General features: G+C 29.9%; 1 protein-coding gene across 1 annotated transcript in view; it reads left to right on the forward strand.

Moving 5' to 3' along the window:
- The first annotated feature begins 2081 nt into the window (after positions 1–2081).
- Positions 2082–15290, forward strand: part of Dpp10 (Dipeptidyl peptidase 10) — a 302886-nt gene continuing 289677 nt past the window's right edge. Inside the window, exon 1 of the mRNA XM_075354128.1 lies at positions 2082–2233. Within this exon, the coding sequence (XP_075210243.1) occupies positions 2082–2233 (152 nt within the window). The remainder of the gene's footprint in view (positions 2234–15290) is intronic.

Below are 15290 nucleotides of genomic sequence, written 5' to 3' on the forward strand. Positions count from 1 at the left end.
TTATTTTTTAATTTTAGTGGAAATGGAGTATCGTTAGCTATTAAGATGTCAACTCATGTATGTGACCATGGAAACATCATTTATCATGATTTTATAATATATAAACTATTATATTACGAGATTTCTTTAATTTTTCAACTGATAATACTAAACAATATCTCTCTACATGTCATAATTCTTCCCTTAAATAAATTTACTCGAATGGTCTTCCTTAAATACCTTTAATTATATTTTTTAGTTTAAAATCCTGGTTACAACCTTTGGTACTACCTTAAATGTCTGTTAAGAGTATCATGGACTCATTGACTAAACATTCATAACTGAAAATTGCAGACTAATATATATATATATCGTACATTGGTGCAAAAGCAGATTTCTTATTATTTGATTTTAAAAATATATTTTTTTTTGTAAGTTTTAATCGGTATATATAAGAATGTTTTTTGTATAAAATATTTTATATAAAAGAATATGTATAAAATTTTTATAAAAATTAATAAAAATCTACTTATCGAAAAATGTTATCTATTTTACTTAAATTTATAAAAAAACTATGCATGACTGAATTCATTAAAAAAATTCTGTAATATATTTTTATTATGTTAAAGCATAACTTTACTGAACATTATGTAATACACGTGCTTCGGCTTTTATTTAAACCATCAGGATAGTACACGTGGAACAAAAATATTCGGTCTGTTTTTTGTTTCTTGTTTTAATACATTATAATGTGAAATGTGACAATGTTCTTGTCAGTGTTTTTACTATTTTAATTAAAAAGAAAAAACAGTTTCCATTATTAATAATTTTTTCTCTTATTTATATCTAAGAATAATGAAAAAAAAAAATTAAATATAAATAATATCATTGTTTAATGTTACATGAAAAAATGATAAAGTACAGTGTAGTTAATGTATATGATTTCCTTAATGGAAAAGTTTTTCCTAGCTGGTTCTGAATAAAAAATATTGAATGCTTCTAATAAAATGCTGTAAAAAAGCAGAAAAAAGGACGTGAAAGAAAAATTGTACACATCGTCTGAACATTATCTGTATACCATCAGAACCAAATGGACTCACGAAACTATACAAAATCTCATGTACAATTCCACGTACATTCAGTCTATGAAAACAAATCGCTGAAATGATTTCGTAGAGTATAAAGATATCTATAATAAATAAAACAGACTTCTAAAATATGAAACCTACTTTAAAAACAGTACTATAACTAAAAAATATAACTAAAAACTAAAATTTCAACTGTGCTTAGTGTCATTATTAAATTAAGGGTTAGTTTATTATTGGTAGTCAAATTTTATGTTTTTTGAAAATTCAAAAATTTGAATTTTAAAGAAAAAATGAAAGAATCATTTCAAAAAAAAATTTACTGCGGTTTTTTGAAGTCCGTTTTAATTATTATTTTTTCAATAATTATTTTTACTTAAAATGTGGTCTAACTACAATGAACCTTATGATAAAAACTTCGAGAACCTTATGTCTTTAAAAAAATATTTCTGAGAAATTGTATAAATTTAATGGTAAGGGCTGTTTAAGAAATTATGTATGTAAGTGTAGTATACAATACATAATATCTAAGTATGTACAGTGAGTATAGTTTTCAATTGATGTTGTTCAATTTTCGAATGATACTTTAAATATTGATTTTCGAGTAATACTTTAAATAACAATTACATTTGGTTATTGGGTGTCAGCGATTCGGACATACGGCGGCAAGGTGCACAAGGAAACAGATTTGCGTGTGTGGTGAGCTGTTACACCCAGATGATCCGTGCAGGGATCCTCCTGTCTATGTCAACTGCCATTGACACCATTCTGCGAAGTCTAGGAATTGCCCTACATACAAACAGGAAGTAGCAATCCAGGAAATTAAGACAGCATAGAAAGTGAGCTAGTTCGATGCAAGAAAAATTGTGCTTGCCAGGACACCTAAAACAGCTTTGTATGCGCAAGGTGCAGCTGCTCCTGCGGCTTCTACAGTTTGTTTCTGCAAAATCAAAGGATGTGTTCACAGAATTGGCACCAGTCTCAGCTACGATGATCAAACGTATCATCGACGACAAAATGAAGAGACGTCCATCAAGAGAAATTAGTCCGAAGCCTATGCAGAAGAAAGCAGATAGACCTGTTGAAAGCAGCACAGTACAGCTGAAATCTGTTTCTCCAATTAAAGCAGTAATTGAAAAGAAAACTGAACCAACTAAAGTTAAAGTGCAGTAAGTAAAAACCCCCACCGAGGGATCAACGAAAATAGAAGTAATGATTTTGGAAAAGGAGGATTTTAAAAACCGATAGTTGAACCTCCGAAAACACAGAGACCGTTAGCGGAATGGGCGAGACAATCGACCGCTCCACGATCTTTAGCTGTAACTGTATCCAGTATGGACTGGAATGTACTTTTGTCTGCAGCGGAGCCGGTGTCATCCTACGACGGGAGCAGGAGATCCTCCAAGACTTGCGGAGAGGGAACTGAAGACTCCACCTCGGAGAACTCTGAGACAATGGATGTCAACATCGAGGATCTTCGCAGGATGGAGGAAAGGACAAAAAAAGGATGGCCGAAAGGAAAACCGAGGCGATAAAATTAAACGAAAATCGTTTTTATATTTCTATGGATAATAAATAGATAGATATGTATTTTTTAAAATATGTTTTAGATATGTTTATTTTGATGTAAGATGTTAAGTGACAAGAGCCCTTTACACTCTTGTCAAAACTTATGTATAATTATGTATTGACGTTTTGGAGTGATGATTAGGATTAATTGACAACTTTTCGAAAGAAATGGTTTCTTGTTTTTAAGTGGCAAGGACAATTTACACCCTTGCCATTTTGTTTTTTTTTGGGTTTTACCTCTGACGAGTCAGTGTTTTAGATGATTTTTATTGACAAGACAAGTCTTTTGACTATGTCGCTAGTGATTTATTACTGGGAGGGAATAGTAACTTTTTCTTTTTTGTTTTGGAAGGGGCTAATGACCACAGTAGACGATGCCCCTAAAACTTCAATAAAAAAAGTATTTGTACACAGTATAATTTTGTTTTTAAATAAATTTTGACACACACACACCACACACACACACATATATATATATATATATATTTTATGACTCTCCCGAGTAACGAAAGAATTCAAAAGAGGCGTCATATATCTAAATCGGTTCATCCGTTGTGCTGCTACGGTGGAACAAACATACATATATACACCCTAAATATATTACAGTTACTTTTGGGCAGTCGTGAAATAAATTATTAGAGTACAAACCACAATGAGTATTTTTTAAAAGTATATTAAAGATATTCTAATTTTTTAAAGGTCTAAATTTATTGCACTAAAAACAGCTGTTTTAAACTTTTACAAATTCATAAAAATTAAAAAAAAATTTTTTTTTTATAAAAGTTGATTTTTTATCATAAACTTTATTAAATCAAATTTCTCCGATTAAAATATTTTACACGTTTTGATAATAAAATTTACGCATTTATTTGTCATTTAACAAAATTACTGTGCTTCAAACCTAAAAAAAACATACATACATAAATACACCCTAAATGCATTACACTCTTTTTTGGGCAGTCGTGTAAAAACACTAGTGAGACAACTTCACACGTATGAGATCAAGGTTTCTGAATCGTTCAGAATGAAGCGTTGAGATCTGTGTTATTCGAAAACGACTCATTCATTTGATAGATTCTTCAAATTTTTTAAATTTATTTAAAACACACATACATATATATATATATATATATATATATATATATATATGAGGTTTTTAAATAAAGCAATGAATTTTTTTTTTTTGGCATCCAAAATGGCAACACTGTAAAGTTACTATTAAACATATGGTTATATGAACAGCTGATTCATATTAGGTATTAATATTTTTAGTCTATTGTTGTCACGTGAGACGTAAATAAACTTTTCGTAAAACGAGTTTTTGTTGTGCGTTACAAAAATTAGTAATACTAATTATATGAGTAACGTTGAGCAACCAAATTTTGTGTTAAAATCGGAGAGAATGCTACTGAAACTTTTTCAAAATTGAAAAGGGCGTATGAAGATGACGCTCTGTCACGAGCACAAGGTGCTCGTGATGGCTAATGGCTCATGATGGCTCGTGATGGGTTAAAGCATTTTCAGATGGCTGAAAATCAGTTGCGGATGATCACGCTCTGGAAGACCGTTAACGTCAAAAAGTGACGACAATCAGAGACTTGATACGGTTCGACCCGGCGAACCGATTAACTATCAGAATGATTGCAGAACAATTGAATTTGAACCGTACCACAGTCCATCAAATTCTCACAAACGAATTGGACATGAAAAAATTTGTGCAAAATTGGTACCAAAAATTCCTCACTGTTGAAGAGAAAAACAATAGGGTGGAAGTGTGATGCGATCTTCTAGGGCGAATTGAAAACCGATCCCGATTTTCTAAAAAAATATTATTGTAGGTGATGAATCTTGGATATTTGAGTACGACCCAGGAACAAAACGCCAGAGCAAGGAGGGGGACAATTCAAACTCACCACGTCCCAAAAAAAAAAAAAACATGAGCAAATAAAAAATCAAAACCATGCTAATTTGTTTCTTCGATAGTAATGGCATTGTCCACAAGCAGTTTTTTCCTACAGGACAGACTGTAAATCATTATGTTTACCGAGAAATTCTTGAAGACTGCGGAAAAGAATTGCCCGCGTGAGACCAGCCATCAAAAACAACTGGATGGTGCATCATGACAATGAACCTTGTAACACTGCAGTCTCAATAAATGAATTTTTGGCAAAGAAAAAAATTCCTATAGTTCGTCAACCATCTTATTCACCTGACTTGAGTCCCTGCGACTTTTTCCTGTTCCCAACTTTTAAAAAAACACTTAAAAGGACACCATTTTGGAATAGTAGGAAACACAAAAAATATGTAACCGACCATCTGAAAGACATTTCGGTTTCTGAGTTCCAACAATGCTCTGAACAGTGGGAACCCGTTTGAAGCGTTGTGTGGCTTCCCAAGGGAACTATTTCAAATTTGATGAGTCCATGTATAATTGTAAAGTTTTTCGGAACCAGTCTCATAACTTTATTTACAGACCTCGGTTTTATATATATATAAAACCTATGATACTCTCAGTAACGAAAGGATTCCAACGCGGAGTTACACATCTAAATCGGTTCAGCTGTTGAGCTGCTATAGTGGATCATACATGCATATTATACACGAATAATGTTAACTTTCGTATTATTGAGGGTATACCAATACGAGTAACATTACACTTCTTTTTGCGCAGTCTTGTAAAAAGACTACCTAACTTGTTTCTGTAAAAAAAGGATCAGTTCATAAGAACAAATTCACAACCTCCTTCTATTTGAAGTCAAATATAAATAAATAAATCTTTATTCTGATCGGTAGATAAAAATATATTATACAGATCACGTCAACATAAAATAGATTATAAATAAAGAACAAATAATAAGATCCATATTAATTATTTAAATACAAACACATTAAATATTGTAAAAATAAATACATTAAATATAAATTATCCCTATAAAATAATTCATAATTCAGATTCCAGTATTGAAAGTTATTTTGAGCACATGCTTCTATGTACATTGAATAGGATTCACATAAAGCGAGTTTCTTTTTGTTTTTTAATCAGTATTATTTAAAAATTAATCGATAGAATAAATATTGTTCCCATAAAAGAAAATTTTATAAATGCATTTTAAATAAATTAGCGGAATGATATTTCAAATGATTCAAAAGTTTATTAAAATTTGCAACGGAAGCATAATAAGGCTTTTTCTCGCAAGCGGAAGTATTGTGTTTTGTTATACGTAAACAGTTCCGTTGTCTGGTTTGGTAAAGGTAGATATTTTAAGATAAATTATCATTATTTTCTGCAAAGATTGCACATTCATAGTTATAAACATAAGGATAAGTTAACACATTCAATTTTTTAAACACAAGTCTACACAGTTCATACTTACGGGCGCTAGGTAATGATCTAACAACCCATTTTTCTATCTCAAAAACTCTTCTGACTTTTTGAGGAAGCCACAAGAGATGACATTATATTTAAAGCAAGAATATGTGTAGGCATAATAAATATTTAATAATTACTACAAGTTTAGCTTATACATATTTTTGGTTGGTTGTTATTTTACTGTATTATACGTGGATATAAGAGTGAATTATTTTTGCGGGTGTTTAAAAATAATATATAAAAAAAAAGTTATAGAAAGGTTAATAAATTTAGAAAAATAACCAGATCAAAATTTAAAGATAAATAATATAAATTTTTATTTTAAATAATATATTTAGAGGAAAAGTATTCTCTTACGTAGTTAGCACGATATATTTAGAATTTTAAATTTAACTCGGCCAAATAAAGTTATGTATTATATCTGCATTATTATAACTGTTATTGTTATTAGTATTATTGTTGTTACGACTGTAAAAATTAAATGCGTAATTGTTATAAATTATCTTCATTTATTGAATGCTCATTATTTTATCTTAATTGTCGAAATTTTTCAAACACTGGGGTGTTTTCACGGTGATATGAGCTGAAAATATTAAGTTTTAAATTACAATCGCCTTTACAGTTATCACAGATGTAGTATTTAAAAAAATAAATTTATTATTAAATCACAAATTAAATTTTCTTAGAATAATTAAGTTATACAGATTAGAATAATAATTACAATAAAGTAAACGATTATAATGCTAATAATATTCAGAAACAGCATTATTGTTATTTCGCATGTAAATACTAATATCGTTTAGTGTGTATATATATATATATATATATATATATTACTAGGGAATATTGAATGCGGAAAGTTTAAAAAAAGGAAAAAACAATAATAATAAAATATTAGTAAATTGGTTAAACCACTGTAAGTTTGTATTTGGAGAAAATTGAGAACAAACCTTGACCCAAACAATAACTAAGTAATTTTTTTTTATAAACTGAAAGAGCTAATTTACAAAAAGTAAGAAGAAATCCCACCCAATTGTACGATTTGACACATTAACAGAATTTTTTTAACCTAAAATAAATCTGGAGCTTATATATATATACACTCGTATATATTCAGAACGTAACAAAATTATGGAAACCCCTAAACAATTTTAAAAACGTTCCAGATAGAATACTGTAACTTTCAGGATAAGGTCTGTCAACTACTTTACCTTTATGGGAAATAAGATTTCAACCTCCTCTTTGGGGATGGTTCAGGAGTTGTAACTCAAATATTTTAAATGATAACGTCCTTTTTATGATAAATCATTTTAAAAGTCTCCTTAAGACAAAAAAAGTTGTATAGATAAAAATTTGGTAGGATAACGTCCCCAAAATGGTGGCGCAATAAATTTTGTATTTAAAAAAAATTAGATTCATAATTTAAGGAACTGTTACGGCAAATAAATAAATTTATAAAAATTTGATTAAATAAATATTAATCGAATAAATCTGTTTAAAAAAAATATATATTTATTAAGCATAACGTCTGCTTATTTACTTACATTTCATTTTCATAAATGTTCGACATGTCCTCTTGTTGTTTGACAGTGTGCTAGTCGGTTGTAAAAGGATGAATTATTCAATGATCCCTTGAATAATGATATATCCGATATTTTTTGCTGATTCTCAAATGCTATTTTGTAAATCATCGATATTTTGGAGCATGTTATGATAAACGATACTTTTTAAATGGTCCCACAGAAAGTAATTTGATAGTAACAAGTCGGGGGATCTCGCTGGCCATTCTATTTGACCCCTTCGGCCAGTCCATTTCCAGAAGAAAATGAATTAAAATTTCACGTACCTGAACACAGAAATGAGGTGGGGCACCGTATTTTTGAAATCAAATATTTTGTAAGTTTGCCTCACAATGTATTGAATGTTTGGAATGATATGGTCGAGAAGCAGTCTCATATTTCATAGCATTTAAATTCCCATCGATAAATATAGGCCCTAACAATCGTCCAACAACAATACGTGTCCGTTCATTTACTTTGACTGGATACTGTGTATGTGCCTCGCGATACCAGTGTGGGTTAATATCAGTCCAGTACCGAAATTATGGTGATTAATATTGCCATTTTAAAAAAATGTGGCATCATTGCTAAAAATTATATTGTTTAATAAATTAGGATCTCCACAAATATTGTTGCTCATAATTTCGCAGAACGCAAGTCTTCAATCGTAGTCATCTTCAGTCTTGCACAGGACGAATTTGGAATGGTTGGAAATTTTCACTCTTTAATGACCGAATCACTGAACTTTGGCTAATGTTATGTTCTCGTGCTGATGTTCGAGTCGGGGAATGAGGATTCTCAATGAGTTCTTGCAAATGTCTAACGATTTGTTATTATTTGTTGCAGATATCGACCTCTGGTTTTCCCCTAATATTAATGCTCCCTATTTCTTCTAATCGTTGGTTGGTTTTTGACACTGAACCTTTTGAAATAAGGTTACGATTATTATTAAATGCTGCATTGAACAATTCACAAATTTTCATTATACGACCTAACTCTATCACTAAAGTTCTCATCATTAAAAGTTTGACTCTTTTCTATTCACTAAGTGGCATATTCATAGCAATGTTAGCAGGTAGCATAGAAAAAATTAATTCGGTAAAAAACAATCATAAATAAGGTAAAAAAGATGTAATAACAAAAATGGCTTACAAATGTGTTAAAAGTAGTCAAAATCAGTAAGCAACCGGTCACAATAGATCCTCATAAGAAACTAAAAGTTTGGTAATGAAATACTACTCTAAATGGAATATTACACAAAAATGAAGTAAGCTTTATTTTTGCAACAACGGTTAGAGCCCATCGATCATCAGCTTGACAACATTTTTATTTATTTACTCGTTAAATTGGAACAGAAACATTTTTGTTAAAAAAAGAAACATTTTTGTGTTAAAAAATATTTTTATTTTTTATTTTTTAAAGTTTAAATTTAACTTTTGATATAAATTTTTATTTAATTCAGTTTAATTTATTTTTATTTAATAAAAGCATTTTATTTGAACTTACTAAATTTGGTAATTGTCTAAATCAAAACTTTATCCCGCCGCTATTTTAGATACTGACATCTTACCAACTTTTTATTTATACCATTCTTCTTGTCTTAAAGAGACATTAAAAATTATTATCACACAAAGGGTATTACCATTTAAATTATTTGAGTTACAACCTTTCGGCCACAGCCTCTTACGAAGGGGTTAAAATTGTATTTCTCGTCAAAATATAAAGTAGTTGACCGACACCTTATCCTCAAAGTTACAGTGTTTTATCTGAAACGGATTTAAAGTTGTTGAGGAGTTTCCATACTTTTGACTCATTCTATATATATATATATATGTGTGTGTGTGTGTGTGTGTGTGTGTGTGAGCGCGCGCGCGGGGGTGTGTATTACAATTTTAATTTTTTATATTTTTAGAAAAGGTTATTTTTTTGGTTGTTCGGTTTCTTCCAGATAACATCAATACAGTATATTTTAAAAGGAAAATTCACATAGAAAATTTGATAAAAATGCTTTTGTGTATGAACATCTTGTCTTTGTATTGGATTATAGAAATGGTGAAAAGGATTTTCAAATAAAACTTCAAAGAAATTAAACGAAAAACTTGAGCCAGAACTAGTTTTCATTCATCTTTAGTCTACATCTTAAAAACACTTAACTCATGTTCGATAGTAGTTTCATATCTTAATCCTCTTCATTAATTTTCTTATTTTTATAAAGAAACTGATTTATTTTCTGTTTCGTCCCTTATGAACGGCGTTTTATAATACGAGTGTCGAATTGTATTTTTACAAGTTACCCATGTTTTAAATAAAAATATAGATATTTAGACGTAAAAAATTTAAAAAATCAAACCAACTTTATTATAAAACTTTAAAAAATTAAAACTTATGATTTAATTCATTTTTAAACTACTACTTTTTGAAATGTTCCCAAAGTTATATAAATTGGTAACTTGTTAATAGTTGTTTGTTTACAATTTGAAGTCGAAATCAATAAGTCAGGATTCAAAGGGAAAGTAAGTAATATTATTTTTAATTTTTAGTGCCTTTTTATTTATTTATAAATTAAATTTATATCGAGTTTGGTAAAAATATTTTCGGTTTTAAATTAAAATTTTACAACTGGTATCTGAAAAATTGGATTAAATTTAAAATAGTGAAAAAGTTTTGCTACAAAGATGAAAATTCTCACTCAAATCAAAGGGAGGCGTATTATGCACACCGCCAATTTTTTATGTAAACATATTATTCAGCGAGAGAATTATCAGATTAATGTTGTACATTCTTTAAAAATTATCTATTTTAAGCAGGCAAATTTACATAATCTAGCAAGTATTTTTGAGAAAAACGTAAAAAATACATAAAAGAGATACTGCATAAATATTCTAATAAAACATTTTATAGTATTGTTTTTCATTATACCACTTCATTTTATTTAAGAAATTCAGTTTAAATGGTCATTGGTTGGTAAATTTATCAAAACTAATTTGGAGATCTGAATTAAATTGAATCGAAAAACAATATTATTATTGTTACCATAGCAATTCTACCAAATCTTTTTTTGTCAGTTTGAAATATTTTTATATATAAATTGATAACAATCCGTCTAAGAAATTGTTAACTATCTTGCTTCCTGTCGCATAAACAGTACTTTATTTGGAGGTTCCTCTTGTTAAATTTTTTTTTTTAACTATTACATGCCATTTTAATATGGCCTTTAGTATTTACTGACCACGACTGAATAGTATTCCTTTGTATGAGGTAATTTTTCATTAGAGCTAAAGTCAAACTTTTAAGAAATATAACTTACACTTTAGTGCTGAATCGGGTGCAGACGCTTACAAAAGAGAAGTTGACTATTTATCCCTTGATAACATAAAAGATTATCAAGGGTTATCTTGGCTTGGTTATCTTGTTATTGTGTAAGAACTACACAGTATATCGAACAATATTAATCCCGCCTTTGTTTCTATTATAATCTAAAATGAGATGGGACTTGCCAGTTTCTCGTTTACGTTAGGTAATCATACAACAATACTCAAAAGTATAACATTTGAGTTTATAAACTATGGTCATAATAAACTATGGTGATGTCTTTCTGGAAACAGAATATGGATGTTTCAAGTCCCTTTTCTTTCGAAGGAAAAACTCCTGTTGGAATTTTTTTATTCTCCTCATTATACCTTCCTTGATGATTCAGTTATTAAAAGGTTTTGTAAGTGGATAACTGGCGGTTTAGTTATCTGTAGTAATATCTATTTCAGAATATTTTAAATGACTAATAAATAAGTTTGTTGATAATATCAGCTGGTTTATTTGAGACAAGATATGGGTCTTCCAGCTTTAGGTAATATATTTATAAATAACTCATGAGAAGTAGCCTAGCATCTATCAGTGCAAATATTTCAGTCTCGTATTTGACCGGTATTCTTAGACATATGTAATAAATGAACACTTTTTTCCGGAAGGGCTTACGTTTTTCACGGTGATTTTTTTCACAGGAAAAAAAACCTTTTCAGTTAGTAATAAAGGACTTTATAAAATTCTCGAATTACTGTTAATTTATCAGTTTGTCTTTTTTCTGTGAAATCAAGACTAAACTAAAGAAGTATCCATATTTTTAAAAGAAGTTACAAAATCCGATCTTTTTTCATAAAAACCCTAAGAATTTTATTCCTGTTCCATCATCGATTTATGGTTAATGAGAATTAGTTTTACTGGATTGTTTTTATCCATATTATCTACAATATACCAAGAAGATTCACGAATTCGGCCCTAAAAGTAACTTTCATTTCTATTTTTGCATCTTATTCCTTACTTCTAGAATTTCTTTACTTGCATATATATGTAACGAACTACGACGTCTTCACTTTGATACTAATGATAATAAAGTGCGGTCAATTCATCCGTAATAGTGTTATAAGTTTTAGGGTATGACAACATTTTTTTAAGAATATTTTTTCTGAGCAAATTTGCTTTTAACAGAAAATCTTTTTCAATTTACATACTTTTATAAATTTTTCACTAGCTTTCCTTTCAACTTGCATCTTTTACGGATTTCTTAAATAAGACATTTATCATCAGTTTCACAGGGACTGTACCCAGTTTCCGCTTCATGATAATTTCAATTCCTGAATTCGGATCATAATTGCCGTTATTACGTTTTTTTTCCGTTTATATCACCATTTTCATTTGTTTCGCTTTCAGACAGTTTGTGTAAGATTCAAATATTTGTCAGGGTTGATAATTTCATTATTCTGATTTTCCCAACAAAACAAAGAATCGAGAAATTTTGCAATCAGATACAAGCAAAATTATATTGCAAAAAAGGAAATAGCGTAAAATTGGAGAGGTACTGTGTTGCTTAAGGTTAAATATTTCCTGAATAGTTGCGAAAACTAATAAATAACGATAAATCGATAAATAACTGATAATAAACGAAATGAACGGGAAGTAAATATTATACTTGCATAGTTACACGGTTGCTGTACAACGTGCGCCATTGTACAGATGTAATGAAACTTAATGTAACGGCCACAAATTATGAAACATTCACATTCATCAAGCACTAGAAGTTGTAAAATGCATGAACGGTACGGTAGACAAAAACAGTTGTGCAAGAGTTTGTGTAAACAACGAACGGCAACTATCTTTTTCCGAGAATGGCGCAATCAGTCGCCATCTGTGTTGCTACTTGTAAAGCATAAAAACTGTGCTTCTGTAGAAACGACTTTATTTATAACATTTAAGTACAAAATATATTATGTGATATATTTCATAGGATTACCCCAAATATAATTTTAATCTAAAATAACTAACAGGTAAACCTTTATTTGAAATTTATGTTACTTTGAGAAGCAGTAAGAGAAATATATTTTTATATAATTATAAATAAATTGTCTTTTTATAAATTTTTACCGCTTCTTGTTAACCTGATTTAATAAGATTTTTTAGAGTAATATAAATGTTTTATCAAAACAAACTAGGTCTGTAGCTACTAAAAATTTTATACATCTTTGAAAACGTGTTTCCAACTGAGGAATATACTTAAAAAAAGTGTTACATGTAACCAATCAGAAAAGAATGCATTAAAACAGTTAAAATATATATATATATATTATATATATATATATATATATATTATATATATATATATATAGAGGAAGAGAGATTTACTGAGAGAGTGTTCAAATTAAAAAGACGCTCCATCAGTCAGTAATTTAAAATAAATGCATTTTTTTAAATGAATATATTGGTGTGAGATGGATGAAATAATGTGGAAGAATTTGCTACGACTGAAGCTGTAGTGGGGAGGGTTGTTTCTTGTCCGCACATTTGAGTATTTGGCAGCCTGTATCGAGCGCTGGCTTTTGAAGAAGCTTGTGTAATCGTGTATTGTTTGTTAAAATGCAGTTAACTGTTGAAGAACTTGTATTAGTAATGGAAATGTATTTAGAAACAAAATCTCATGCTGTGTGTCGGCGAAATTTCAGGAAGAAATTTGAAAAAGAAACACCAGTGAAAAGTGTTATTCAGTTAAAGAATTTGGTGAAACAGGTTCGGTGTTGCACTAGAAATGTGCCCGACACAGGTCATTCAGAACATTAAAAATGCAGTTAAAAGATCCCCTCATAAATCTTTGCGGCAACTAAGCCGGGAAAAGAACATGTCACTAGGTTTAGCCCTAACGTGAGGAAAATGCTAAAACGGAAATGTTATCCGTATCGAATGCAGGTCTTCCGTGAGCTACCTACTGCTGATTATGCTAAAAGGGTTTACTATTGTCAATGGTTCAAGAACTTCATTATAAGCAGTAATGGCATTTTAGATTAACTGTTTTGTCACAGATGAAGTGTGGTTTAACTTTTGTAGGTATGTCTGAACTATCACCCTGAACCATCGACCTGGATACTGAAAACTAGCACATTTTCTTTGAATCTCCCCTACACCCACAAAAAATAGGCGTATGGTGTGCGGTTTCAAGGTGACGAATATTAAAACCCTTGCTTTCTAAAAATCTCTGGATGCTGCCGTCTACCAAAAAATTATCCAACAGCACATAGCATTTCTGCAAGTGGATGAGCGAAACTCCTGGGTGCAACAGGATAGTAGTATTAACCGTACAGCTCGGGAGATGCTGCAGCATTTTTTTGGTGGAAGATTTATTTCAAAAGGATTATGACCACTAAGATCCCCTGATCTGACTAGTCCAGACCTCTTTTTTTAGGACTATTTAAATACAAATTTTGTAGGAGTAATCCATGCACTCTGCAGGAATTGAGGATAACTATTACCAATGCTATCAGGAAATAGACAGGGTATAGCTAACAAGAGTAACCAGAAACATGGTCTAACGTGTTGATCAGTGTGTAGAAGTGGATGGACATTATTTTCAACTCCTTCTGAAAATTACTTTGTAAGCTTCTTTTTGAACACTCTGTATATATGTGTATATATAAAATTATTACGGATTGCAAACTATGTATAATTCAAATTTCAATAATTTTTATATGAGACGAAAATAGAAAGTAAATAACTTTACGACACCGGAACAAAAAAGAAGATAATATCTAATGACAAAAAAAAAGAAAAACTAAAATAAAACGATTAATCATCTTCAAATAAAAATAATGTACATTAAAACAAGATTTCTCTCGCACGTACGCTCGTTAGTGACATTTTGTCTGAGTTTGAGTACGTGTAATAAATTTACTATGAGAAAATGCGTAAAATTTTTAGATGAAAATACGTAAAAGCTGTTAAGAAATATAAGATATTAAATATATGATTCAGCGAGTTGGAATAATTGTTTGCATGTTGGCTTCTAAATCAAATTGTCTCTGGTTCAGTACTTGGCGAGGGTCTGGCTTTTTTATTTTATCTTTCTTGTTACAATAAGTTCGTAAACATGCCGGAATCGTAATAAATCAAGTTAAATTATTACTCGTAAAGGTTCTGAAAACGAAAACACATAGATATAAAGTATCTGTGATGTCTTAAGTAGGGTTGCTACTGTTAATAGGACAATGGAGAAGATAGTGGTTACAAGAAATTAGTCCTCGGCCAAGCAATGCATCGCAATAAATAGTAATTTACCGTAGTAATAATTACATTATAATTATTAGGAATGAAAATGTTTTTTTAGAAATCACTAAAAAAAAAACAAGAAATATAAAATTAATAAAGAAATAAAATAAAAGTTCTCTACCCTTGCGACAAAGAGTAAATAAT

Source organism: Lycorma delicatula, chromosome 1 (genome assembly GCF_047948215.1).
Source record: "Lycorma delicatula isolate Av1 chromosome 1, ASM4794821v1, whole genome shotgun sequence".
Classification (NCBI taxonomy): domain Eukaryota; kingdom Metazoa; phylum Arthropoda; class Insecta; order Hemiptera; family Fulgoridae; genus Lycorma; species Lycorma delicatula.